At 42.8% G+C, this 26,927-nt stretch overlaps 1 protein-coding gene across 2 annotated transcripts in view; it reads left to right on the top strand.

Annotated features, from left to right (window-relative positions):
- Nucleotides 1-26,927, top strand: part of LOC139536238 (integrin alpha-5-like) — a 59,047-nt gene extending 32,120 nt beyond the window's left edge. The window contains exons 16-30 of one of the 2 annotated variants that reach the window (XM_071336585.1): nt 754-809; nt 1,824-1,984; nt 3,084-3,221; nt 5,721-5,788; nt 11,924-12,074; nt 12,369-12,461; nt 12,750-12,829; nt 13,140-13,220; nt 13,751-13,856; nt 14,081-14,239; nt 14,448-14,558; nt 24,258-24,371; nt 24,738-24,839; nt 25,067-25,189; nt 25,620-26,927. In XM_071336585.1, the coding sequence (XP_071192686.1) occupies nt 754-809; nt 1,824-1,984; nt 3,084-3,221; nt 5,721-5,788; nt 11,924-12,074; nt 12,369-12,461; nt 12,750-12,829; nt 13,140-13,220; nt 13,751-13,856; nt 14,081-14,239; nt 14,448-14,558; nt 24,258-24,371; nt 24,738-24,839; nt 25,067-25,189; nt 25,620-25,703 (1,627 nt within the window). In that variant the 3' untranslated portion in view covers nt 25,704-26,927. Of the gene's footprint in view, nt 1-753; nt 810-1,823; nt 1,985-3,083; nt 3,222-5,720; nt 5,789-11,923; nt 12,075-12,365; nt 12,462-12,749; nt 12,830-13,139; nt 13,221-13,750; nt 13,857-14,080; nt 14,240-14,447; nt 14,559-24,257; nt 24,372-24,737; nt 24,840-25,066; nt 25,190-25,619 lie in introns of both variants that reach the window. The other variant, XM_071336583.1, reaches the window with a different exon arrangement.

Raw genomic sequence — 26,927 nt, 5'->3', positions numbered from 1 at the left:
TCTTGATTACCGCTTAGGTTGCTGGGAGCCTTGGGAAGGCTGAGGGAGAAGTAGAGGTGGGGTGCGGTAGACAGTGGAAAGGGTGGAGCGGGTTGCCATTCACTTTGAATGACATGTTATTTGGAACATCAGCCTAGGACACAGCATGCATGAGATGACACACCCACACACACATGCACATTTACCATTGCGCAGGCAGATGACCATTGACCACACACATACACACACGTGCACACACATACACACACATACACACACATACACACACATACACACACGTGCACAGATTTTAGCACATGGATTCTGTGTATGCATACACTCACTCTAAAATAATCAAACGCACAAACATTTTTTTACCTCCCCTTGTAAAGTTTGAGCAATTTGTTTTTAAAGGGGGATAGGTTGAATTGGGCTTCAGTTCTGTGCAAAGACTGAATGCATTTACATTCAGTGGGTTAGCATGTAGCCTGTTCCCAGATCTGTTTGTGCTCTTCCCCACTCCATTGTCATTGTCATGCCAAACATGATCATTCCACAAGGATTTGGCAAGAGACACAGAAACAGACCGGCTATTTAGCACCAGACTTCTTACATAACACATTTTTGTGACCAAATGTTTGTTTATTTATTTGATTTTTTCGTTGGCAGAGGTAGGGCTATTATATACTGTTATATACCACAGAATGTTTTAGAGCTCTACATGGATCTACTTAATACATGTAAATACTGTCTCTCTGTCTTCACTCTCTCCAGTGTCAACCTCAGTTTCTGCCTCTCGGCCAATGGGAAGCACCTCCCTGCTGATCTAGGTGAGCCCAGTGTTTTCCGTTTTGTCCACAAGGGATACAGCTTTTGTCAAAATTGACTTTTTGTAGCAGGTTTGGGGGAACTTACAGAGCAGGTTAGGATAATTAGCTTAGCAGGTTAGGAGAATTAGGTTAAGGTTAGGAAAAAGGTTAGGGTTAGCTAAAATGTAAAGAAATGAACTTTTGACGTCAATTTGACAAAAGCTGTATCCCATCTAGACATGACTAGTGTTTTCTTTTGTAAGGACTCCACACAGCTGTTCCCTATTAACTTCCTTGGTGTGGCCGCAAATATGCCTGAACTCACTGTGGTCAATTTAGCAGTTAAGATTAAGATGAAAGGACAATCGAGTAAGTACAGGGGAAACATTGCGAGGTTTGTGTGAATGTGTGTGTGTTTATGTGTGTGGGTGTGTGATTGTGTTTGTGTCTGCACTTAGGAATGGGTATTTTCAATTGTGTGTGTGTGTGTGTATTGTGTTAGTGTATGCACAGTAACAGTGTATGTAATTGCTTTAGTTAGCCAGCAGCATACCACCCTGCATCCCACTGCTGGCTTGGCTCTGATGCTAAGCAAGGTTGGTCCTGGTCAGTCCCTGGATGGGAAACCAGACGCTGCTGGAAGTGGTGTTGGAGGGCCAGTAGGAGGCACTCTTTTCTCTGTATATCCCAGAGCATTGCCCTGTGTAGGGTGCTGTCTTTCGGATGGGATGTTAAATGGGTGTCCTGACTCTCTGTGATCACTAAAGATCCCATGGCACTTATTGTAAGAGTAGGGGTGCTAACCCTGGTGTCCTGGCTAAATTCCCAATCTGTCCTTCATACCATCATGGTCACCTAATCATCCCCAGCTTCCAATTAGCTCAGTCATCCCCCTCCTCTTCCCTGCAACTATTCCCGAGGTTGTTGCTGTAAATGAGAATGTGTTCTCACTCAACTTACCTGGTTAAATAAACAGTCTGTTTTAAGGTGTTTGTTTTTGTGACATGTTCTATTGTGTGTGTATGTGTTGTGCAGTTTTTATGGTGGAGGTGCAGTTGGACCATCTGGAGCAGAAACAGAGAGAGTCATCAGTGAGGAGAACTCTGTTCCTAGATAGCCAACAGCCCAGCCTGCTGGAGACCATCACCATGGCCAACGGAGGACCAACGTGTCACGACACCCGCATCTATCTGCGTGTTAGTCACTTCAAACTTCAAACACTCAGAGAGATGTTGCTGTTAAACTGCATGAGCTTATAATGCATGCTTGTCATGAGCATGTTTGACCCCTTTTTATAATGTCTAATAATCATCTCATAATGATAGACTAAATAGCAATCATTTGAAATGCTGATTGATACATAAAGAGACTTATAAGCCTTGTTATAATTTTAAAGGCTCAGACATGCTTATAACAAGTTATAAAGCATTATACCTGCAGGCTTTAAGTAAAGTGTTACCGAGTTATTCAAAGACATGTTGAGAAAATCACCGATTATTAAAACAACAGTGATCCAATGAACTGTGGGTCTTCCCGACCAATCTCTCTGGACCTAAAGTTTGCACAAAAATGTTGCCTAGTTTCTTCGAATCCAGCCTTCAAAACACCAGTAACTTGAAACAAGCTGAAACATTTAATGCTACATTTTACAGTTAATCTGTTTTTGATTATAGTTTCAATAGGACTGAAAGTGAAAATGTTCCCTTCCGCTGTACATTTAGACAGATCTATAACATTATATTTACTACAATGTATATTTAGACAGATCTATAACATTACATTTACTACAATGTACATTTAGACAGATCTATAACATTATATTTACTACAATGTATATTTACACAGATCTATAACATATTTACTACAATGTATATTTAGACAGATCTATAACATTATATTTACTACAATGTATATTTAGACAGATCTAAAACATTACATTTACTACAATGTACATTTAGACAGATCTATAACATTATATTTACTACAACGTACATTTAGAAGATCTATAACATATTTACTACAATGTATATTTAGACAGATCTATAACATATTTACTACAATGTATATTTAGACAGATCTATAACATTATATTTACTACAACGTACATTTAGAAGATCTATAACATTATATTTATTACAATGTACATTTAAATCTAGAGGTCCACAGAGTCTCAACCAGTTGACAATAAGTAAAGTAAAATTCAAGTTCAACAAGAAAGGTCAGTGTAACATCGATTCACTTCCTCTTGAGTGTGTCGGTGATGCCTTTGACCTTCTTTCCTCATGTGTGTTGTAGAGTGAAGGGGAGTTTCGGGATAAACTGTCCCCCATTTACATCAGCCTCAACTTTAGCCTGGATCCTCTCGCTCCACTGGACCTCCACGGCCTAAGACCCATTCTAAACTACCAGACAACACATAGTATAAAGCAGAAGGTATGTACTAACTACGTTATTCAACTTGACCCCAACCATGCTAGACATCACACCTTGTAGAGCAGAGTACAATATCTGGTCACATTTACCAGACCACATAACTAAGTTTAGAGCAGGTGCACTACGTATATCCATACTGAAACTCTAGAATACACAACCTACAGGGCTCGTGGTCTATTTGCAATGTACAAATTATTATCATTCTTTTCCGGCATTTACCCCGACAAAAATCAGCACGAGGCTGAATCTAGTTGCCTAACCCCGCTATAGAGGGTAGCCTATGAACATAGTGCATACACAATTTAGTTAATCTACCAGACTTCATGACCACAAACACACAATGTGCACCTTATCTACTTCCCCCGGTATTTACATTTTGTACCAGGAAGTTGAAAGGGATAAGGTCAGAAGTGTCCATTTTGAAATAGATTTCATATGGAGGACCCCTCAGTAGTGCTGGTCTCCATATGGCTAAAGGTTGGGGGTTAGTCCTTATATACTAGGCACTGAATTACAATATGTTATAGCCATAGAGTTAGATAGATGGCACACTTGCTACAAAGCCTTTTTACTCTACTTTAGAATAGATGAAAGCCTTCAATGGCACTGCCCATGCTGTCACATAAGCAATAATGACAAATAACGGGGGGTAGCTTTTCTGAATTGAGAGTAGAATCCTCAGGGGTGTGAGGGTGGGGAGTCACGGCTATGCGAAAAAAAAACAGAGGGAGAACTGACGGCTCTTTCTGGGTGGGGCGCTGAGGCTAGCCATCTGGTTGTGGTTTGTTTATGTATGTTGCCAGTGGTCTCTGCCATGTCGAGAGCCCAGCAAGGCAGACTTGGAGCACGTGTGTGTATTTATATGTGTGTGTGTTTATATGTGTGTGTTTTTATATATATATGTGTGTGCTCCAAGCCTTTCACTATTGGCAGAGAAACCAATACAACTTAGAGTAGATAGAACAGCTTTTGGGAACAACTTGAACTTTCCATGCTCATGTTGTTACACTGAAACATTTAGCAATCTCTCTCTCTCTTCCTCTTCTACTTCTCAACTTGTCAAAACATGAATAAAGTTTCTTCCTCTTCTTAACGCCCTTTTTGTCCCATGGAGAGTGGGTGATGGGAAGATGGAGGATGAAAGAGAGTGAGTGAGTGGGGGAGGAGAGCCCTTGGTGATTGTGTGACCATTACCAGACCCGTGCTCTCCTCTGTCTTGTGATGTTGTGTTGACTGACCGATTACCACATGGACTTGCGTGAACGATAACATTGGAGGCTTTAAATTAGTAATCTCCATGGAGACGGAGTGAGTGATCGCCATGCCGACCCCACACTGTCGTAGCATTCTTTTGGGATTCTAATGTTTGCCACATGTTGCTGTTGGGATGGATGGGCTGGTAGAGTAACAATGGGTTCACAGTACACAGTTGCAATGTTGTAGGAGACTGAGAAAAATAGGACTAGGAGAGAGAGAGAGAGAGAGAGAGAGAGAGAGAGAGAGCTTAGGAGTCCAATTCCTCTCCACTTTAAGCCGTGCAAGTCTTTCCTTTTTCCTGCTATTCCTTCCTTTCTTCATGTTGGAGTATGTCTACCTTTCTTGAACATCGTTGCTCACCTCATCCCCACGAAAACAAAACACTCCTTCCGTTCATTCTCACCTTCTCCCCTTCTCTCATTTGCTTTCCCTTTTTCCGGCCTTCACTTATTCCCTCACTTCTTCCCTTAATTCCCTCATTTAGGGGGTTATTCATATATCTTCATTGCCGTGGTAAGTGTACCAGCAGTTGTTCACAACAAAAGTAAATGTACCAGCAGTTGTTCAAAACAAATGTAAATGTACCAGCAGTTGTTCAAAACAAATGGAAATGCTTCTTATGTCCGCCAATTTAAACTCAACAGAAGTTGGGTGATGCAACAGGACAATGACCCAAAACACAGAAGTAAATCAACAACAGAATGGCTTCAACAGAAGAAAATACGCCTTCTGGAGTGGCCCAGTCAGAGTCCTGACCTCAACCCGATTGAGATGCTGTGGCTAGACCTCAAGAGAGCGGTTCACAGACATCCCAAGAATATTTCTGAACTGAAACAGTTTTGTAAAGAGGAATGGTCCTAAATTCCTCCTGACCGTTGTGCAAGTCTGATCCGCAACTACAGAAAACGTTTGATTGAGGTTATTGCTGCCAGAGGGTCAACCAGTTATTAAATCCAAGGGTTCACATACCTTTCCCACCCTGCACTGTGAATGTTTATACGGTGTGTTCAATAAAGACATGAAAATGTATAATTGTTTGTGTGTTATTAGTTTAAGCAGACTGTGTTTGTCTATTGTTGTGACTTAGATGACGATCAGATCAAATTTTCTGACCAATTTATTCAGAAGTCCAAGTAATTCCAAAGGGTTCACATACTTTTCCTTGCCACTGTACATTAGCTGAATTGCGGCAATAATTTTCTGAGAAAAATCTAAATCTCTCTCCATCCCTCTGTTCTGCAGGCCCAAATTCAGCTGGACTGTGGGGAGGACAACATCTGTGTTCCTGACCTCAAACTGGCCGTTTATGGGTGAGCTGAAGTCCCCTCTCCGTTACCTGAGACCAGGGCATTACACCGGAATGGCCTCCTTTGCTATTCTCCCTTCTCCCTCGTGACCCATCGATAAGAGAAAGGACTCAGCAGGTCTCCAGCACATTGCTTTCACCTGTCACATCCTTTCAGATCTGGAAAGAAGAGGAGGAAAATAAACAATTGCATACAGACTAGTGAGAGGTCTATAATAGTGGGTCTTTTGTGATAAAAGGTCAACTCCAGTGCAGAAAGTATTTTTTTCATGCCACATAAATGACTAGCATATTACATGGTCAAATGATACACAGTAGTACCCTATGATATACTTGTTTGTTTATCTGAAATTCATTTAAAGTAGCACCACTGGGCACCATGTGGTACCAGGTTGTTCTCATTTCTTTTGTATTCTTCTAAAGCAAGTATCATATGAGTTTGTAACTTTGAACACATAGCCACAGGAACATATACAAAGGTATGTGGATACCTTTCAAATGAGTGGATTTGGCTATTTCAGACACACCTGTTGCTGACAGGTGTATAAAACAGAGCACACAGCCATGCAATCTCCATAGACCAACACTGGCAGTAGAATGGCCTTACTGAAGAGATCAGTGACTTTCAACGTGGCACCGTCATAGGATGTCACCTTTCCAACAAGTCAGTTGGTCAAATTTCTGCCCTGCTAGAGCTGCCCCGGTCAACTGTAAGTGCTGTTATTGTGAAGTGGAAACATCTAGGAGCAACAGCGGCTCAGCCGCGAAGTGGTAGGCCACACAAGCTCACAGAACGAGACTGCAGAATGCTGAAGCACGTTGAGCGTTCCACACTGCCTCTGGAAGCAACGTCATCACAGTAACTGTTTGTTGGGAGCTTCATGAAATGGGTTTCTATAGCTGAGCAGCCACACACAAGCCTAAGGTCCCCAATGTGCAATGCCAACCGTCGTCTGGAGTGGGGTAAAGCTTGCCTCTATTGGATTCTGGAGCAGTGGAAACGCATTCTCTGGAGAGATGAATCTCGCTTCACCATCTGGGAAGTCCGACAGACGAATCTGGGTTTGGCGAATGCCAGGAGAACACTACCTGCCCGAATGCATAGTGCCAACTTTAATGTTTGGTGGAGGAGGATTAATGGTCTGGGGCTGTTTTTCATGGTTCGGGCTACGCCCCTTAGTTCCAATAAAGAGAAATCTTAGCGCTACAGAATACAATGACATTCCAGACGATTCTGTGCTTCCAACTTTGTGGTAACCGTTTGGGAAAAGCCCTTTCCTGTTTCAGCATGACAATGCCACCATGCACAAAGTGAGGTCCATGCAGAAATGGTTTGTTGAGATAGGTGTGGAAGAACTTGACTGGCCTGCACAAAGCCCTGACCTCAACACCATCGAACACCTTTGGGATGAATTGTAACGCCGACTGCGACCCAGGTCTAATCATCGAACATCAATGCCCAACATCACTAATGCTCTTGAGGCTGAATGGAAGCATGTCACCGCAGCAATGTTCCATCATCTAGTAGAAAGCCTTCCCAGAAGAGTGGAGGCTATAGCAGCAAATGGGGGACCAACTCCATATTAATGCCCATGATTTTGGAATGAGATGTTTGACGAGCAGGTGTCCACATACTTTTGGTCATGTAGTGTAGTTATTCACATGAAATAAATTGAGGTCCAAAGATGAAAATATGATCATAAACCAGGAGTATATTGATGAATCTAGATTCTTAGAATATCCCCATGCTCTAGTCAGACACCATAATCCTATCCAAAAGTCAGTCTAAGCTCCCTGATACATGTACTGTAAAAACAATAATCATTCAACTATTAACATAGATAATATCATTTTTTGAAGGGACTTCCATAACATATACTTTTGGTCATGTAGCTTATGTGTTTACACACCTTGATTGCAGAAACGCTTTTCTATTCCCAGGAGAGTAACAAAATGGTTTGTGTCCTCTTGGTCATGGTTATTAATGGTTGATCATTGTTGTTTGAATGTTGGACAACAGCAGAATATGTTGCATTTTAGGCTGATTGGAACAACTGGGACCATTCACAAAACAAGTTCAAGCTTTTTCTTTGCTCTTTCTTGTAGTAGTTTGTTTCACGACTTCATCATGTGATTTTTATTACCGGCACAATTCAATCATGTTAAGAGTTTCCCATGAAAAACTGGAATGTTTGTTTTCAGTTTCCACAAGACCAAATCACTCAGTCACTCAGAAAATAATCTATGATTCAGCACTTTCACTCTGCAGCTTCGACGACCTCGTTGAAATGTAATACACAGCTTGTTTTTTAGGCGTTAAATTGTTTACTTCCTGAGAATTCCCATGCGGAAGGATGTTTTGTGTTCACAAACTTGAGGCCCGTCACGGAGATAAAAGTACCAATTAAACATTGAACTATTTGATTGTACACATGATTATATTTCATGTACATGTTTTCCTATATAACATCTTAAAATCTTTGAATCAAATCAAATGCAACTTACAACCCCATCTCTCCCCAGCATCTCAAAGCTCCCTTCCTCACTCGGAGTCGGCACTACGGTGTTTGTGATAGACTATCGATGGTGTCGCTTTCTCTGCGCTTCATTAAACTGGCCTGGCCATAATTGGAATCATCTGTGTGGTCCTGGTGCAGAGCATGGTGTCATTGTGTCTGGACCTCGAGTGGACAGAGGGTGGGGGATGAGAGGAAGGGTCAAGCCAAGGGACCGACCCTCAACATCTGTACTTGGCTCTCGCTCTTTCTGCTCAATAGACAGCATGAATGTATTACTACATTTGGAAGTATGAGGGGGGGGGGAGTGGTGTGGAGTGGATTTATCACTACACAGGAAGTGCTTTACACAGGGGTGTCAGTGTGAGGTCATATGGTGTTGGTGGGGGCTGGTTTTTATTTAACCTTTTTTTAACTAGGCAAGTCAGTTAAGAACAAGTTCTTATTTATAGTGATGGCCTACATTTTTATTTAACTTTTTTATTTCACCTTTATTTAACCTGGTAGGTCAGTTGAGAACAAGTTCTCATTTACAGCTGCGACCTGACCAAGATAAAGCAAAGCAGTGCGACGAAAACAACACAGAGTTACACATGGGATTAACAAACGTACAGTCAATAACAAAATAGAAAAATCTGTATACAGTGTGTGCAAATGAAGGAGGTAAGGCAATAAATATGCCAATAGTGGCGAAGTAATTACAATTTAGCAATTTACTCTCGAGTGATATATGTGCAGATGAGGATGTGCAAGTAGAAATACTGGTGTGCAAAACAAAAACAAAAACAAATATGGGGATGAGGTAGGTAGTTGGTTGGACTATTTACAGATGGGCTGTGTACAGCTGCAGCGATCGGTAAGCTGCCCTGACAGCTGATGCTTAAAGTTAGTGAGCGAGATATAAGTCTCCAACTTCAGTGATTTTTGCAGTTCGTTCCAGTCATTGGCAGCAGAGAACTGGAAGGAAAGGTGGCCAAAGGAGGTGTTGGCTTTGGGGATGACCAGTGAAATATACCTGCTGGAGCGCGTACTACGGGTGGGTGTTGCTATGGTGACCAGTGAGCTGAGATATGGCGGGGCTTTACCTAGCAAAGACTTATAGATCACCTGGAGCCAGTGGGTTTGGCGACGAATATGTAGCGAGGACCAGCCAACGAGATTATACACGGAGCAGTGGTGGGTAGTATATGGGGCTTTGGTGACAAAACGGATAGCACTGTGATAGACTGCATCCAATTTGCTGAGTAGAGTGTTGGAGGCTATTTTGTAAATGACTTCGCCAAAGTCAAGGATCGGTAGGATAGTCAGTTTTCCGAGGGAATGTTTGGCAACATGAGTGAAGGAGGCTTTGATGCGATATAGGAAGCCGGTTCTAGATTTAACTTTGGATTGGAGATGCTTAATGTGAGTCTGGAAGAAGAGTTTACAGTCTAACCAGACACCTAGGTATTTATAGTTGTCCACATATTCTAAGTCAGAACCGTCCAGAGTAGTGATGCTAGTCGGGCGGGCAGGTGCCGGCAGCGATCGGTTGAAGAGCATGCATTTCGTTTTACTAGCATTTAAGAGCAGTTGGAGGCCACGGAAGGAGTGTTGTATGGCGTTGAAGCTCGTTTGGAGGTTTGTTAACACAGTGTCCAAAGAAGGGCCAGATGTATACAGAATGGTGTCGTCTGCGTAGAGGTGGATCAAAGAATCACCAGCAGCAAGAGCAACATCATTGATGTATACAGAGAAAAGAGTCGGCCTGAGAATTGAACCCTGTGGCACCCCCATAGAGACTGCCAGAGGTCCGGACAACAGGCCCTCCAACTTAACACACTGAACTCTATCTGAGAAGTAGTTAGTGAACCAGGCGAGGCAGTCATTAGAGAAACCAAGGCTGTTTAGTCTGCCGTTAAGAATACAGTGATTGACAGAGTCGAAAGCCTTGGCCAGGTCGATGAAGACGGAACTACTGTCTTTTGTTTCAATTCAACCCAGGGTTCAACTAAAAATAAACAATACATATAGGCCAGGGGTTTCAAGCTCTGGTTGTTTTGAAATGTAATCTTCAAGTTAATCATTAAAATGTTGGATTCATGTCTCCATCTCAACCAAAAATCTAAGTTAAAGAATAGGACTAAATCAAATCAAACTTTAAATGCACTTTAAATATTGTTTGATTTGATTTAATCCTATTGTTGGACTTTGATTATTGGTTGAGATGGAGATGTGAATTCAATATACCAATTATTAATTTGTAGACAAAATGGAATTAAAGCCAGACTAAGTCAGTGGCACAAAATATGTTGATATTTAGTTGTGTTGACAACCAAACATAATTCAATGTAACTTCTGCAACACAGTAAATAGCCTATTAACTTGTAGACAAGTTAACAAATTATATGTTGGATTCACGTCTCCAACTAAAGTAAAAATAAAAGTTAAAGAATAGGATTAAGTCAGTTGCTCAGATGAAACTATCAAAGCATTAGATATTTGGTTGCGTTGTCAACCAAACACAATTCAATATTACTTTTGTAATACAGTAAATAGCCTAAATTTATCTTAAAAAACAATTGTAACAGTATTTATTCAACCTTAAAATGAGTAACACACCCATGGCCACATTTTGAAGATAGGCTACTGTAACTATACATGTCTTCTTATGTAATCATAGAATGCATGCATGTTAAAGATGGCATAGAAAGGTTGCAGGTCTGTGGAGATCTTCACAATTGCTATAATAATCTGTGCAGAATCTCTAACAGCATTGATCATTTGCACTATGTAGTTTTAATATAATCTCAACAGCAATCCAGGTCCTTTGGTTCTGTTATTAGATGAAGAACAGTGATAACACATTAAGTTGTTGTATAAATACAAAATATCTGATATTGTACTCCTATTTGAACTTTTCTATGCTTTTAAATGGTTGAAAGCGCAGTGACAACACATTGGGAATTCAACAAACGTCTGGCTGTCTTTTTGAGTGGGTGAATAAAGGTTGAAATCTCATTGATTAACATCTCAATCAAATATTACACACATTTCCACGTTGAAATGACCTAGTGTGCCCAGTGGGAACACACTTATGAAGATAATGACCATTGACTGTAGGATACACGTATGGTTACCACCACCATTTGGAAAACGTAGGATGCTTGGAGTCAAGTTTGAGACAACGTTGTGTGTGTGTTTGCGGGTTAATGCTTTCCCCCCCCACTGATATTGTGACAGACAATGTCCAGCAGCTCCCTGGCAAACCTTTAATTGCTCTTCAAAGATGAAAGGAGATTATTTACTAATGTATGTTCATCATATGTAAACAATGCAACAAAAAAAACAATGCAGATTTTTTCTATTGTGTTATTGACTGTACGTTTGTTTATGTGTAACTCTGTGTTGTTTGATTTTGTCGCACTGCTTTGCTTTATCTTGGCCAGGTCGCAGTTGTAAATGAGAACTTGTTCTCAACTGGCCTACCTGGTTAAATAAAGGTGAAATAAATGTTTTAAAATAAAATGTAAATTCCATGAGAGACAAAACATCTGCAACAGGTCTCGTCATGTTTGCGGAAATGTCTGGGAAAAAAAGAACTTGTGTTACGTTGTTGTTGTATTTTCTTGTGGTTTCCTTAGCGATAGGACAGAGGTGTATCTTGGCGACGAGAACTCCCTGACCCTGACCTTCAATGCCAGGAACGAGGGAGAGGGCGGGGCCTACGAGGCAGAGCTTTACGTGGTGCTGCCCGCGGAGGCTGACTACAGTGGTATAGCCCGCAACAACGCGGTGAGGGAGCAACCATCTGTCCTGTCCCTCTTATGTTACGGCTAAAGTTCATAATATGTTTCTATGGAAACGACAGTGCTAAAATAACAGGGCTAAAATAATAAAGATACATATGCTAATCCACATAACAATAATTTAACTAATACCAATATAGTGTTGATACTAATGATAGCCTGATGACTAAAACAATGGTTATGATATAAATGTTTTGAGAAAACGTGGAAATGCTGTGAAGTAAATCTCCGTCTTTGTCTCTCTTGCCATAATTCTGCTCGTACTGTATCTCATAAGCAGAGTCTGACTCAGCTGACCTGTAGCTACGAGGCAGAGAATCAGACCCGCTATCTGGTCTGTGACCTGGGCAACCCTATGAAGTCTGGAACAAGTGTAAGTGGATCTTCATGGACTAACTGTTTCTTAAATTCAAATTGAGCTTTATTGTCACAAAAGGAACAATCCAATGTTGCCACAGCAGTATGGTACTTCTGTCCCTCTGATTGTGAGTTTCTGTATGTCTTTGCAATTCTGGGTCTTTACGACTGATACTGCGTGGTCCAGATTGATCCAGGGTCTGTTAATGACTGTTTGTGTGTTTGACGGACTGCCTTGCTGACAGATCTGAGGTAGCTTTATCTCTAGTGTCTGATCGCCTGTCTTTTCTATGGATCTTCACAGTTGTGGGCAGGCCTCCGCTTCACTGTGCCTCGACTGAAGGACACTCACAATACAGTGCAGTTTGAGCTCCAGATACGCAGGTAAGTCACAGTTGCAGCTTCAGCACAGAAAGTGTATAAATTACTTTGTATTTATTGAATGTATTCATATTTAGTTGAATGTGAGTGATTAAATGTTTTTTTCCCCTTTTAAATGTGTTTTGTTAAAAAAGTACCTACATTCTTCTAAATACTTCCATACTTATTACCTTGTCCTGACTGAGCTAAGGTTAGGGTTAGTGGATAGTTAGTTCAAGTGTTGTCGACAGTTAGGCGAACGTCTACAAACCATCTACAGTATTTGGCACAATCCAAATGAAGTGTTGCACTTGTCTGTTCTTTCTCCGCTCAGTAAAAATGAGAATAAATCCCAGAGTGATGATGAGCTCTTTCATCTGGAAGTGGCTGTGGTTGCTGATGTTATCCTACAGGGGTGAGTCATCATGGCTGGATGGACGAACGAACAAACAAACTAATTACTGAATGCTCTCCATCACCATCACTAATAAACATACTCCCTGTTTAGCTACACTCAAATTGACTGGGTACCAATATATTGCAACTCAACAGCCCCAGCGACATTGTAAAATATCTTTCTTTATAAACTGGGCGGTTCGAGCCCTAAGTGCTGATTGGCTGACAGGCGTGGTATATCAGACTGTATACCACGGCTATGACAAAACATTTATTTCTACTGCTCAAATTCCGTTGGTAACCAGTTTATAATAGCAATAAGGCACCTCGGGGGTTTGTGGTATATGGCCAACATACAACGGCTAAGGGCTGTATCCAGGCACTCCGCGTTGCGTCGTGCTTATATAACCGTGGTATATTGGCCATATACCACACTCCCTCGGGCCTTATTGCTGGAGTACCACATTCTGTTGGGTATGTCTACTGCATCCACTCCTACTCGTTTATCCTCTTTTCCAACGTGTATCTTTCTCCTATTCTCAATTTAAGCGTTTCTCATCCGGACAAGCTCCTCTTCCCTCCTCCGAACTGGAGGATGAGCCACAGCCTACAAGAGGAGCAGGATGTTGGGCCTGAGATCCAGCATGTGTACGAGGTACTCAGCGTGTGCCACGAGTTACTCAGTGTGTGCCACGAGAGTTTATTTTGTGTTGTGTTTATTTTTATTAAGTGGAGTCAAATAGGGTTGGGTTGTTGAACAAATGCTTATCTTCTTAGCTTCCTGGTACAGTATGCTGACTTGGGTTCTCTCTCGCTCTCTCTTCCTCACTCTCTCCTCCTCTGTCTCTTCCTCTTTCTCTCTGTCTCTCTCTCTTTCAGTTGGTGAACAACGGGCCCAGTATGATCAGTCAGTCAGTGCTGGAGCTGCGCTGCCCTCTGAAATCTCAGGGTCACGACCTGTTGTACCCTCTGGAGGTCATCACTCAGGGACCACTCGACTGCAGCTCCAACCACACACTCAATGCACTGAAGCTCAAGGTGAGGGACAGACTTACACACATACATACAAAAGGACCTGCTGATATTATACTTCCACAGGCACTCATCCCAGATACTGTATACATTCACGCCCACCCCTGATACCTTGTCTTTTACTTTGTGTAGTGTCATATCATTCACACTATTTATGCCAAGGATATGCAGTGGTCCAGTGGTACCCAGATAACTATTCTGTGTGTGTTGCCAGCTCCAGCCTCCTACAACAGAGCAGCCACCCTCACCACTGACAGCCAGCCCTGAACACCACATCCAGAGGAGAGAGGTCTACAGGGATACTCTGGATGAACAAGGCAACCTGGTGAGATAACCTGGTGTGTGTCTGTGTTTTGGGGAAGAGGGTTGGTGGGGTTCTACAGTCACCTCTGGTACGTGCAGTTAGTGTGATGTTGTTGGCATGTACGGTGAGAACAATTATTGCTGAAAGAAAACCCCCAGACCGATAAAAAAACAGAACTCATTGTAGCTACAGATTCTTCAAATGGAAACATGACTATGCACGCACGCACGCACGCACACACACAGCCATCCACTGACAGGACTAACCCCACTCTCAGTCCCTACAGTGTTATAAAGCCAGCCGAGGTCTATTGACTCTGAAAACAGTAAAACAACAGATAGCTGCTGTTAAATGAAGTCAGTTGGCACTTGGTCCGGGAGCAGAGAAGCTAGAGAGTATAGTGGTGATAATGAGGTGTCTTATGGGAGTTTATTGGCCTGCCTAATCTCTTCTCTTCCTGAAGTCATTGTCTATTATTCTTTTGTATTTATGTTCGTAGTTTTTCATCGTAAATGAAGTCTCCCTCTTTGGGTCAAGGCTTTCGTTTCATGTCCTAACAATAACCTCATGAGCTGAATTACAACAGAAAGAAAACATGAAAAGCCATCCATGGTTTCCCCTAATACCGCAAAACACAAACTGAAGGGAAATTATTTTATTGTGAAAGGAGATGAGGATATCTATCATAATAAGCTCTGATCATAATTATACGTTGTAGAGAATTCATTTTATGTGAAATAAATGTCTCCCGCTCTTTGTTTTTGTCCTCTTACATTCTCCACCACAGAACAATTAACCATGGCTCCTCATTTTACACCAAGGACACAAAACTACAAACTAGTGTCATTCCCTTTCATTAAAAGCAATGGGAATCTCTCTCTACCAAAACCTAAAAGTAAACTATCCAGTGTTTCCAGATTTCTATGAAACATTACCTATAATTAATTACAATTATGAGTTATATACTTTTACTTCATATTTTTTATATTTTAGGTATGTTAAAAAGCAGCTTTTCTGTGTTGTAATGGTGTGGCAGTACCCCAACAACAGAATGGTGCGGGCGTATAACGGTTATTAAAAATATTCAGGACACTGATTGACCAGCTCAGCCAATGAGGCAGAACGACATCATTCTCCATGAGGAAATAGCAAGCATTTTTTAAATGGTCTGTTTGCAAAACAGGTTTAAAACTTCTTATGGCTGGGGGCAGTATTGAGTAGCTTGGATGAATAAGCTGCCCAGAGTAAACTGCCTGCTACTCAGTCCCAGAAGCTAAGATATGCATATTATTAGTAGAGTTGGATAAAAAACACTCTGAAGTTTCTAAAACTGTTTGAATGATGTCTGTGAGTATAACAGAACTCATATGGCAGACAAAAAATCCAACCAGGAAGTGGGAAATCTGAGGTTTGTAGGTTTGCCTATCCAATATAGAGTGTCTTTGGAGTCATATTGCACTTCCTACGGCTTTCACTAGATGTCAACAGTCTTTAGAACCTTGTTTGATGCTTCTACTGTGAAGAATGAGGGAAGGAGAGCTCTTTGAGTCAGGTGTCTGGCATGAGTTGACCACGTGAGAGCGAGCTGCGTGAGACCGACCTGCGTTCCATCGCATTTCTGAAGGCAAAGAAATTCTCCGGTTGAAACATTATTGAAGATTTATGTTAAAAACATCCTAAAGATTGATTCTATACATCGTTTGACATGTTTCTACGAACTGTAATGGAATTTTTTGACTTTGTCTAGACCTAGTGCCTGCGCATTTGGATTACTGTACTAAACGCGCGAACAAAAAGGAGGTATTTGGACATAAATTATGGACGTTATCGAACAAAACAAACATTTATTGTGGTACTGGGATTCCTGGGAGTGCATTCTGATGAAGATCATCAAAGGTAAGTGAATATTTATAATACTATTTCTGGCTTCTGTTGACTCCACAACATGGCGGATATCTGTATGGCTTGTTTGGGCTCTGAGCGCTGTACTCAGATTATAGCATGGTGTGCTTTTTCCGTAATTTTTTTTGGAAATCTGACACAGCGGTTGCATTAAGGAGAAGTTTATCTAAAGTTCCATGTTTAATACTTGTATCTTTTATCAATGTTTATTATGAGTATTTCTGTAAATTCATGTGGCTGTCTGCAAAATCACAGGATGTTTTGGAGGCAAAACATTACTGAACATAACGCGCAAATGTAAACTAAGATTTTTGGATATAAATTTGAACTTTATCGAACAAAACATACATGCATTGTGTAACATGAAGTCCTATGAGTGTCATCTGATGAAGATCATCAAAGGTTAGTAATTCATTTTATCTCTATTTCTGCTTTTTGTGACTCCTCTCTTTGGCTGGAAAAATGGCTGTGTTTTTCTGTGACTAGGTACTGACCCAACATAATCGTTTTGTGTGCTTTCGTCGTAAAGCCTTTTTGAAATCAGACACTGTGGCTGGATTTACAACAAGTTTATCTTTAATTATGAGATTTCTGTTGTTTGTATTTGGCGCACTGCACTTTCACTGGCTGTTGTCAAGTCGATCCCGTTAACGGGATAAGAAGTTTAAGGTGGGTTTTTTAAAGTGTTTTTTTCCCTCCAATTTATACTTTGGCCACAAATACGAGTATAAGACGAGTCAACATTATTTGGGTATGGGTTAACAGAATATTAACTTTTAAAAGTACAATTTTCCCTGGACAGTTACTTTAAAGATACATTATCAGGGGCAAAAATCTGATATCAACTTTGGAAGGGACAAGTACATGGAATTTTCTCAAGAGCTATTCTTGAGGGGGACACCAAAAGTAGTGCTGTAACACATAGCCTACATTGTAATATGTTAAATGTATATTGAGGAACCATAATTACTACTACTGGATAATTGATAGGTAGTTAACTAAAGGGTTGTCCCAACTTGTTCAAATGTTTACATCGTTATAATACTACTAATAATAATAGTTATAGCAGTGTTCCTTATCATTCCAGTATGTATTTACAACCAGCAATACCAAGAAAGGCCAGTATGTGGCAATGGTACTGTACACTGTGTATGGGTCCAGTTTTCGTAAATACAATGAACTTGGTGCGATCTCATCTAAAAGAATCTCCATTGAGAACCCTCACAAAGTTGGTCTCAGTATTGAATTGACCTTTTAAATAGACTTTTTCTGATACATTTATATAGTCATTAAATAAAAAAAAGTATGTCACACAAAGTACGCAATTTTAAATAAAATAACATAAAATAAATCATTAGTAGGTGTACTGTCATGTACTAAAAACTGAAAACTACTAAACAAAAGAACAAATATCATACTATACACCAGGGGTTCCGTGGAGCCCCAGGGGTCCCTGGTGTAATTGCAAGATGTCCGTGAAATAAAAAAGTGTAATGAACATATTCAGCACAAGGATTCCAGTAACTTTACATATAATATAGAGGGGTGGAGGTCCCTGAGGACCACTCAAAACCTTGCCCGCTTTGCTCAAAATATGCAGGGGTTCCAATACCCAAAAAGGGTTGAGAACCACTGCTATACACACTACTGAACAAAAGAACCGAACATATGTTTGCTGGTTTCAATGGATCTAACAAATTGCTGGCAGATATTTTCCCTCTTGAGACTGTCTAGCCTGTCTTTATGTACATTACAGACAACTACGCCTGTCACGTTCCTGACCTGTTTTCTCTTGTTTTGTATGTCTTTATTGGTCAGGGCGTGAGTGTTGGGTGGGTAGTCTATGTTTTGTATTTCTATGTTGGGTTTTGTGTTCGGCCTGGTATGATTCTCAATTAGAGACAGGTGTGTATCGTTTGTCTCTGATTGAGAGTCATACTAAGGCAGCCAGGGTTTCACTGGGGTTTTGTGGGTGTTTGTTCCTGTGTCAGTGTTTGGGCCACACAGGACGGTTGAAGGTTAGTCACGTTTGTTGTTTTGTAGTTTTGTAGTGTCTTGTTTGCTGTTTTCATTAAAAGTATGATTAATCACCAATCCGCATCTTGGTCCGATCCATGCTCCTCCTCGTCTGAGGAGGAGAACAACAATGACTGCCTTTACAGAAACACCCACCACAACAGGACCAAGCGGAATGGAGCCGGAGGAAAGGAACTAAAGCAATGGAGAGAAGAGGAATGGAGTTGGGAACAAATATTCAACGGAGAAGGACCCTGGGCTAAGGTTGGTGTGAATCGCCGCTCGCGGGAGGAGAAGAAGGCAGCCACAGCCCAGGAGCGGTGGATTGAGGAGGCAGCACGTATGAGAGGCTGGAAGCCCGAGAGGCTCACCCAAAAATTTCTTGGGGGGGGGATAAAGGGGAGTGTGGCGAAGCCGGGTTGGATACCTGAGCCAACTCCCCGGGCTTGCCGTGGAGTAAGAGGGCGTCGTACTGGTCAGACACCGTGTTATGCGGTAAAGCGCACGGTGTCCCCAGTACGCGTGCTTAGCCCAGTGCGGGCTATTCCACCTTGCCGCACTGGGAGGGCTAGGTTGGGCATCGAGCCGAGTGCCATGAAGCCGGCCCAACGTATCTGGTCTCCAGTACGTCTCCTCGGGCCGGCGTACATGGCACCAGCCTTACAGGTGGTGTCCCCGGTTCGCCTGCATAGCCCAGTGCGGGCTATTCCACCTCGCCGCACTGGCAGGGCTACGGGGACCATTCAACCTGGTAAGGTTGGGGAGGCTCGGTGCTCAAGAGCACGTGTCCTCCTTCACGGTCCGGTATATCCGGCGCCACCTTCCCACCCCAGCTCAGTACCACCAGTGCCTACACCACGCACCAGGCTTCCAGTGCATCTCCAGAGCCCTGTTCCTCTTCCACGCACTCTCCCTATGGTGCGTGTCTCCAGCCCAGTGCCTCCAGTTCCGGCACCACGCACCAAGCCTCCTGTGCGTCTCCAGAGCCCTGGACGCACTGTTCCTTCTCCCCGCACTCGCCCTGAGGTGCGTGCCCTCAGCCCGGTACCTCCAGTTCCGGTACCACGCACCAGGCCTAGAGTGCGCCACGAGAGTCCAGTGTGCCCTGTTCCTGTTCCCCGCACTCGCCCTGAGGTGCGTGCCCTCAGCCCGGTACCTCCAGTTCCGGTACCACGCACCAGGCCTATAGTGCGTCTCAGCCGGCCAGAGTCTGCCGTCTGCCCAGCGGTGCCTGAACGGCCCGTCTGCCCAGCGGTGCCTGAACTGCCCGTCTGCCCAGCGGCGCCTGAACTGCCCGTCTGCCAAGCGCCATCCGTCTCCATAGCGCCATCTGAGCCATCCGTCTCCCCAGCGCCATCTGAGCCATCCGTCTGCCCAGTGCCGTCTGAGCCATCCGTCTGTCCCGAGCCATTAGAGCCGCCCGTCTGTCCCGAGCCGTCAGAGCCGATAGTCAGTCAGGAGCCGCTAGAGCCAGTCGTCAGACAGGATCTGCCAGAGACGCCAACCAGACAGGATCTGCCAGAGACGCCAACCAGACAGGATCTGCCAGAGACGCCAACCAGACAGGATCTGCCAGAGACGCCAACCAGACAGGATCTGCCGGAGCCGTCAGACAGTCATGAGCTGCCCTACAGTCATGAGCTGCCCTACAGTCATGAGCTGCCCTACAGTCATGAGCTGCCCTACAGTCATGAGCTGCCCTACAGTCAGGAGCTGCCAGTCAGTCCGGAGCTGCTGCCCCTTATCCCGGAGCTGCTGCCCCTTATCCCGGAGCTGCTGCCCCTTATCCCGGAGCTGCTGCCCCTTATCCCGGAGCTGCTGCCCCTTATCCCGGAGCTGCTGCCCCTTATCCCGATGCTGCCCCTTTATTTAGGTGGGTTGAGTTGGAGGGTGGTCATTGGGAGGGGGATACGGAAGCGGGGAGTGACTATGGTGGGGTGGGGACCTCGTCCACCGCCAGAGCCGCCACCGTGGACAGACGCCCACCCAGACCCTCCCCTAGACTTTGTGCTGGTGCGCCCGGAGTTCGCACCTTAAGGGGGGGGTTCTGTCACGTTCCTGACCTGTTTTCTCTTGTTTTGTATGTCTTTATTGGTCAGGGCGTGAGTGTTGGGTGGGTAGTCTATGTTTTGTATTTCTATGTTGGGTTTTGTGTTCGGCCTGGTATGATTCTCAATTAGAGACAGGTGTGTATCGTTTGTCTCTGATTGAGAGTCATACTAAGGCAGCCAGGGTTTCACTGGGGTTTTGTGGGTGTTTGTTCCTGTGTCAGTGTTTGGGCCACACAGGACGGTTGAAGGTTAGTCACGTTTGTTGTTTTGTAGTTTTGTAGTGTCTTGTTTGCTGTTTTCATTAAAAGTATGATTAATCACCAATCCGCATCTTGGTCCGATCCATGCTCCTCCTCGTCTGAGGAGGAGAACAACAATGACTTCCTTTACAACGCCGTTCAGTCTCTCTTGGCCCATGCTGGTCCGTAACCAAGTCTTCAACCTGCGGAGTGCACTGAAACTTCTCTCAGCCTCACATAAAGACACTGGCACCACAAACAAAATTCTGATCAGCACCTCAACTTGGTCAACCCCCACACCTCCACTGGAAGCCTCCTGAGGACCTCTGCTGCCTCTCCACTGCCCGTACCGGGTTATTTGTTGCGAAAGAGAGGCAACTGCACTGAAAGAGAATCTATGTTCAGCTCAGGGTACTGATCCAGAGACTCATCCAACTCCCCTGTGAGAAGCGCTCTTTCCAACGTTTGCAGGATGTTTAGACTGTCCTGGTCCAAACGGTCGCCAAACTGAACCTCCACACCATCCAACACTTTAAAAAATTCTGCCCTATAGTGATCCACTGCTTTGCCAGCAAATCGTCTTGAGTGTGACTCAATGGATTCAATGGAGTCAATCAATGTTGTTGCTTTCTCATACAGTGCAAGGTAGCTTTTGTCATTTCTCTTGCCCCTAAGAGAAGACCACACATAGTCGACTGCAGCCTGCATACCAGAGACAGTCTGAGTTTTCTTCTGCAGGGAAATGTTTAGACATTGAAGCTCTCCAAGAACAGCAGAGGCAAATGTGAGGCCCAACACAGTCTTGCCTTTGCTGAAGTGCTCGTATAAGCCACTGGCAGTTGAAGCTGTCTTGGATGCAGTTTTTGCCATCTCCTCTAGGCTGCTTAGTACTTGCTCATGCTGCCCTAGCACAGCTCTAATAACAGTATTCCGCACAGTCCACCTTGTTGGACATAGGGGTTTCAGGGTGGTCAGATTTGTATCTTTGGAAAATGGGATCATCCTCTTCTGCCCTAAGTTTCAAAAGCTGGTATAAATTTCCACTGTCATCTGTGTGGCCTCTAAAGGCTTGTCCCTGTCTTACTACATGCTGCACTGAACTAACCATTTTCATCAAGCAATGCCTTGCGTCCTCCTGCTCTTTACACCATGCGCTGGATAACTGGACACTGATTGGATTTAGTTGGTGTGCTGTTACAGTTACAAAGTGGTGGTGGGTTTGGCAGTTTTGATGTGCTGTGAATTTTTCAATGGCTTTTCTCCAGTTCCTAAATCCTGTACTAATGAAGGCAGCATCCGCTCTTTGGCCAAAAGATGGCTGGCTTGAAAACCTGTCACGACTTCCCCCGAAGTCGGTCCCTCTCCTTGTTCGGGAGATGTTCGGCGGTCGGCGTCGCCGGTCTTCTAGCTATCACCGATCCACCTTTCATTTTCCATTTGTTTTGTCTTGTCTTCCCACACACCTGGTTCCAATTCCATAATTACATGTTGTGTATTTAACCCTCTGTTTCCCCCATGTCCTTGTCCGGAATTGTTGATTGCAAGTTTGTGCACGTTGTGTCTGGCGTGCAAAGTTTTTTTTTCCCCATTGTATATATTTATTGTTTTTGTTCACGTGATTTTTATTATTAAACTGCGCCGTTGTAACAGTCTTTGCTCTCCTGCGCCTGACTTCTCTGCCGCCAGTACGCACTCATTACAAAACCCTTGGCTACAGTGAAAACACAACACTCCTTTTATTGATGGATTATAATGTAGCCAGGAGAAATCGCGAAACCATTTCTCTTGAAATGTCAACACTCTGTTGGCAAGAGTTTGCGGTTCTATAAATTCTAGGTGTGGCTGATATGGTTTTGTGCCATCACTGAGGTAACTGGACAATGCTGTGCCACTGTCCCCTATACTGGTGCTGCTGGCAACAAGGTTGACACCTGGTCCTGCTGTGGCTGTGACACTGTCCTCTGAAGTCTCTCTCCCTGGCTCTTTCCCTTTCACCACCCTCACTGACTCAGTCTGTCTCAGTCTGTCTAAAATAAGGTGTTTGCCATACTCCTAACTACCGGTACCCAAAACTACACAATTAATCACAACATCAATACCATTGCCTTAAAAAATCTTAGTTCAGTCACCAGTTTAAGTTGAGAGTGGGGGTATCCATGGCATTGTCCAATTATGTCCCTATTTTACGAGTCCAAAAAAGAGAGAACCTTTCATAATGTTGCCAAACAGACTCAACAAACTTACCTGAGACTCCCTGTCTCTGCCAGTCTGTCCCTGCCTATCTGTCCCCAGCTCTGCTGTCTGTGTGCCATCTGATGCCAGCTCTGCTGTCTGTGTGCCATCTGATGCCAGCTCTGCTGTTTGTGTGCCATCTGATGCCTGCTCTGCCTAATGACACATTTGAAACATATTTCCATTAGTATTTCACTTCTTTCTTATGAACATTTTATCAACTAGTATATGAGATATTAGGCTACTAGGGTTCTTACTTAGTGTTTTGGTGTACTGAAAAATATTCTGATGTCCATCTTTTTTTTTTTTTCTGCCATTTTTCTATCTGGCTGGCTGGCTACACACACACAGTGTGCAAGTTATTTACAGTAGGAGATGTCTATCATCTATTATCATTCTATAATGGGCTTCGATCTACAAGGTAGCTAGCGAGTCAGCTAGCAAATGTGAAACGGATTGCAGTGACAAGGGTTGACAGCTGTATGAGTTCACCATTTACACAACGTATGCTGCAACCTTTTGTAATTTTAATATAGTTTATGCTTTCATTTTATATTGGCTGGCTTTCCACAATAGCTGAATTTGTTGAGCTAGCAAGCACCAATTCCGTTTCTGTGGTGTTTGCTATAATCTTTGCTATCGTCAGTTTACTCCAAGATCGGCACACAGGTGCTTCAAAGTCCCGTAGCGACAATTTAGCTTTTGCAACGAGACCATTAAATATATTTAAGACAATGGTAGAAGAGTGTAGTTCTGTTCAGTTTGGAGTTCAGTTTATCGCTAACCTTATCACAGGGACTTCGAAGTACTACAGCTGCATGCTGATCTTGGAATAAACTGATGATAGCAAAGGGGGGGGGGGGGGGGGGCAGTGGATCAAACCATTGTGAGGCAAAGGGCGGGCGGTCGCAATCTTTTGAAACTTAAAAACGAGCTATAAAGTGTCTATAATCAGCACAAGTGCTTTCATTGCGTATTATTAATATTATTGAAATTACATAGTTATGTTTACAGTGATATATTGGGAGGGACAAATCATATTTTTTCCCAGGATGGGGGGGTCGCGTCCCCCCTGGGATTTTCGCCTATGTACATTATAGAAGTTGAGTTACTAATTGTTTACCTCCAATTTGGTCTTGAATGATACCCCAGAATCAAAAGTTCTGTATAGCCTCTTGTACTGCTCACAATCACCGGCTGTTAGCTGTAACTGTTTGTGAGACTGATTAAATGTAATGCACTGGTGGTCTGTATTGATGACTGTGTTCCTTCCTCCATAGTCGTGTTCTACCGCTGAGTGCTGGAGGCTGCGCTGTCATGTGGGGTTACTGGAGAGAGGAAGCAGTGTCATTCTGACCGTCCGCTCACGCATCTGGCCTGAGACCTTCCTTGAGGTGAGAGAGCGTGACTGTAGTTTGTACTGCTATCATGTCCTGTATTCTCCTTCTCCTCATATTAAATGGTCATTTGAATAGCACATGTACTGTATATTCTGTTTTGTAGATCAAATTTGATTGAATTTGGTATTAAACCTTATGATGATGTAGTATTAGTACTATAATACTACTGCTATTATTAGTAGTACAAAAAAAAAGATGAAAGAGATACAGATAAATGTAGGTCGCAAGTCTGTGGTACAATGCCGCCCTCTCCTGGTAGTGAACTTTTACAGCGAAAGGTATTTGGTTTTTGGTACACACTTTGGCAATATATTTAAAATTATTTATTCAACTCATCCTTTCTTTGGACAAATGCTGCAGAGGGCATACAAGCGGTATGTGCTGGAGTGTTCTGTGGAGTACAGAGTCGAGAAGATGCCCTATTCCATCGCTCCCAAACTCAAACCCAGTGGATCCAAGAAGGCAAGCGCTGTTTTATTTTCCCCTTTATTTAATCATCTGTTCATTTACCTTTATGGTATGGATGCTTTAGGCCTGTCCTGTCTGTGTGATTTGGGATATTGTTTGAAAATGTGCACACAAAAACTAAAAAAACCTTTATGAGTAATGTCATGTTTAGATTTTAAATCAACTATTCTTTCAAGTGACTTCTCATTTCCCCATGGTAACAACATGTTTTTGTGTTGCAGGTCCTGACTCCAGTGATGTGGAACAAGCCAGACAGCCAGTACATGGTACCACTGTGGATCATCATTCTGGCCATACTGGCTGGATTGCTGCTGCTAGCTCTGGTCATATATGTACTCTACAAGGTAAAGGTGGCCACGTAAAGGACAAACTTAGCATACTAAATTACAAGCATGTAATGTCATAATGCTTGTTAACTGTTTATGATTGAGAATCTGTCATATAACCAGATGATGTCTTGGGTTATCACATTTTGGTTGTTATATGGTCAGGCAACCACATTACAATCTATCTTTTTTTACTTCCTTTTACAACCAGTATACGACCTGACCATGATACCACCAGTTGTTTTCAGCCAGGAAGTAGCATAAAATTGTATCTAAAAACTATTAGATAAGATCAAGTGTTTCAAATTTGACAGTCTTGAAAGTGGATGTTGATAGCAAATAACGATGAACTGCAAACTAACTAAACTGTCTGGTGCTATGAGGACTATTCATGTAAATATTACCTTTGAAATTGTTCTAAGTCTCCTTTCTCTTTCAATCTTTCCAGTTGGGCTTCTTCAAACGATCCAATCCTTATGGTACAGCCATGGAGAAAGCTCAACTCAAACCACAGGCTTCTTCTGAGGCCTAAACGATGGACCATCCCAGACTTCGTTTGGAAAACTGGAAAGGCATTGCGTTGGACTTAACTTATAACTCTAAACAAACCACAGAATACTCATGTATGAAAGGAAGTCCATCCATAGGATGAGTACCACTGGGACCTCACTGGCATTCAGCCTTCTACTGCACTGAAATGCTGAAGCAGGCAAACCCACAATGAGATGTCTGGCCTGCATTATAATAGAGCTATCCTGAAAACGGGCATATTTTGCATACGGTTGCATAGACAATAATGTCTTTAAAATCCAGCTTTTTGCTTTGATGTGGGGAAATATCCATCAAAGTAGCAGCCCTGGCTGAGGCAATGGAGCATTTATTCAATTGTTTGAGTCACCAAGTACGTCTTTACCTATGAGGTGAGAATGTTGGGGAAGGTGTGCTATTGAACGATAACAGCCAAAGTCATCCGAATGCTAGGAGCAGAAATAGACTCATAAAGTGTATCAGTCAATTTAAAATGTGTTTTCTCAATGTCACAAAAACACATTGATGGAGTTTGCTACTCCAAATTGCCTTACTTTGTCCCGAAATAGACCATCCCTGACCCTGATGGCAAGTTAACATTGCCCACCATCTGCAAACAGGTGTTACTACTACTAATAGGTGCTTGTCGATCATCAGTTAGTCAGGGTTATTGCGCTGTTGGACAGCTGGCAGTATATCACCATATCTGCCAATACGAGTGCGATTTCAGATTTTCTACAGTGTAGTGCTGCCTCATAGCCACCAGTTTTACGATAAGGGCTTGCTAGCTGGAGAGAGGTCAGAGATTCTTTTAGAGGAAACGCACCTGGCCTTTTTGCTTAAACATATTATCTGTCATGTTCTTTCTGATGCATTTTGTTACTATGCAACTTGACCACATTTGTAAATACAGTGCTAGAAGTTTTTAGATAATTGTTACAGTTGAAGGATATAACCTCACATCCCCTAATCACTATTTATAACACGTTTTTGTGCATTCAACAAAATGAATTTGATCATACTTAAGGATATTTTTTCTTTGTTTTGAGCGGATGTATATTTCAAAGTAGTACATTTATAATTTTGTGAAGAGTATATCAAACTGCATTGGAAATATGTTTTTCTGTGAAATAATTCCCTCCCATGTTGGGAGCTGCCATGGCTTTTTTATGTTGTTTTGCTGTTGACGACTAAAATTAAATTACTATTTTATTTTACCCTATCCAAA

The sequence above is a fragment of the Salvelinus alpinus genome, chromosome 12, assembly GCF_045679555.1.
Source record: "Salvelinus alpinus chromosome 12, SLU_Salpinus.1, whole genome shotgun sequence".
NCBI lineage: Eukaryota > Metazoa > Chordata > Actinopteri > Salmoniformes > Salmonidae > Salvelinus > Salvelinus alpinus.
The sequence above is the reverse complement of the archived record's forward strand: the minus strand, read 5'-3'. Positions and strand labels throughout refer to the sequence as shown.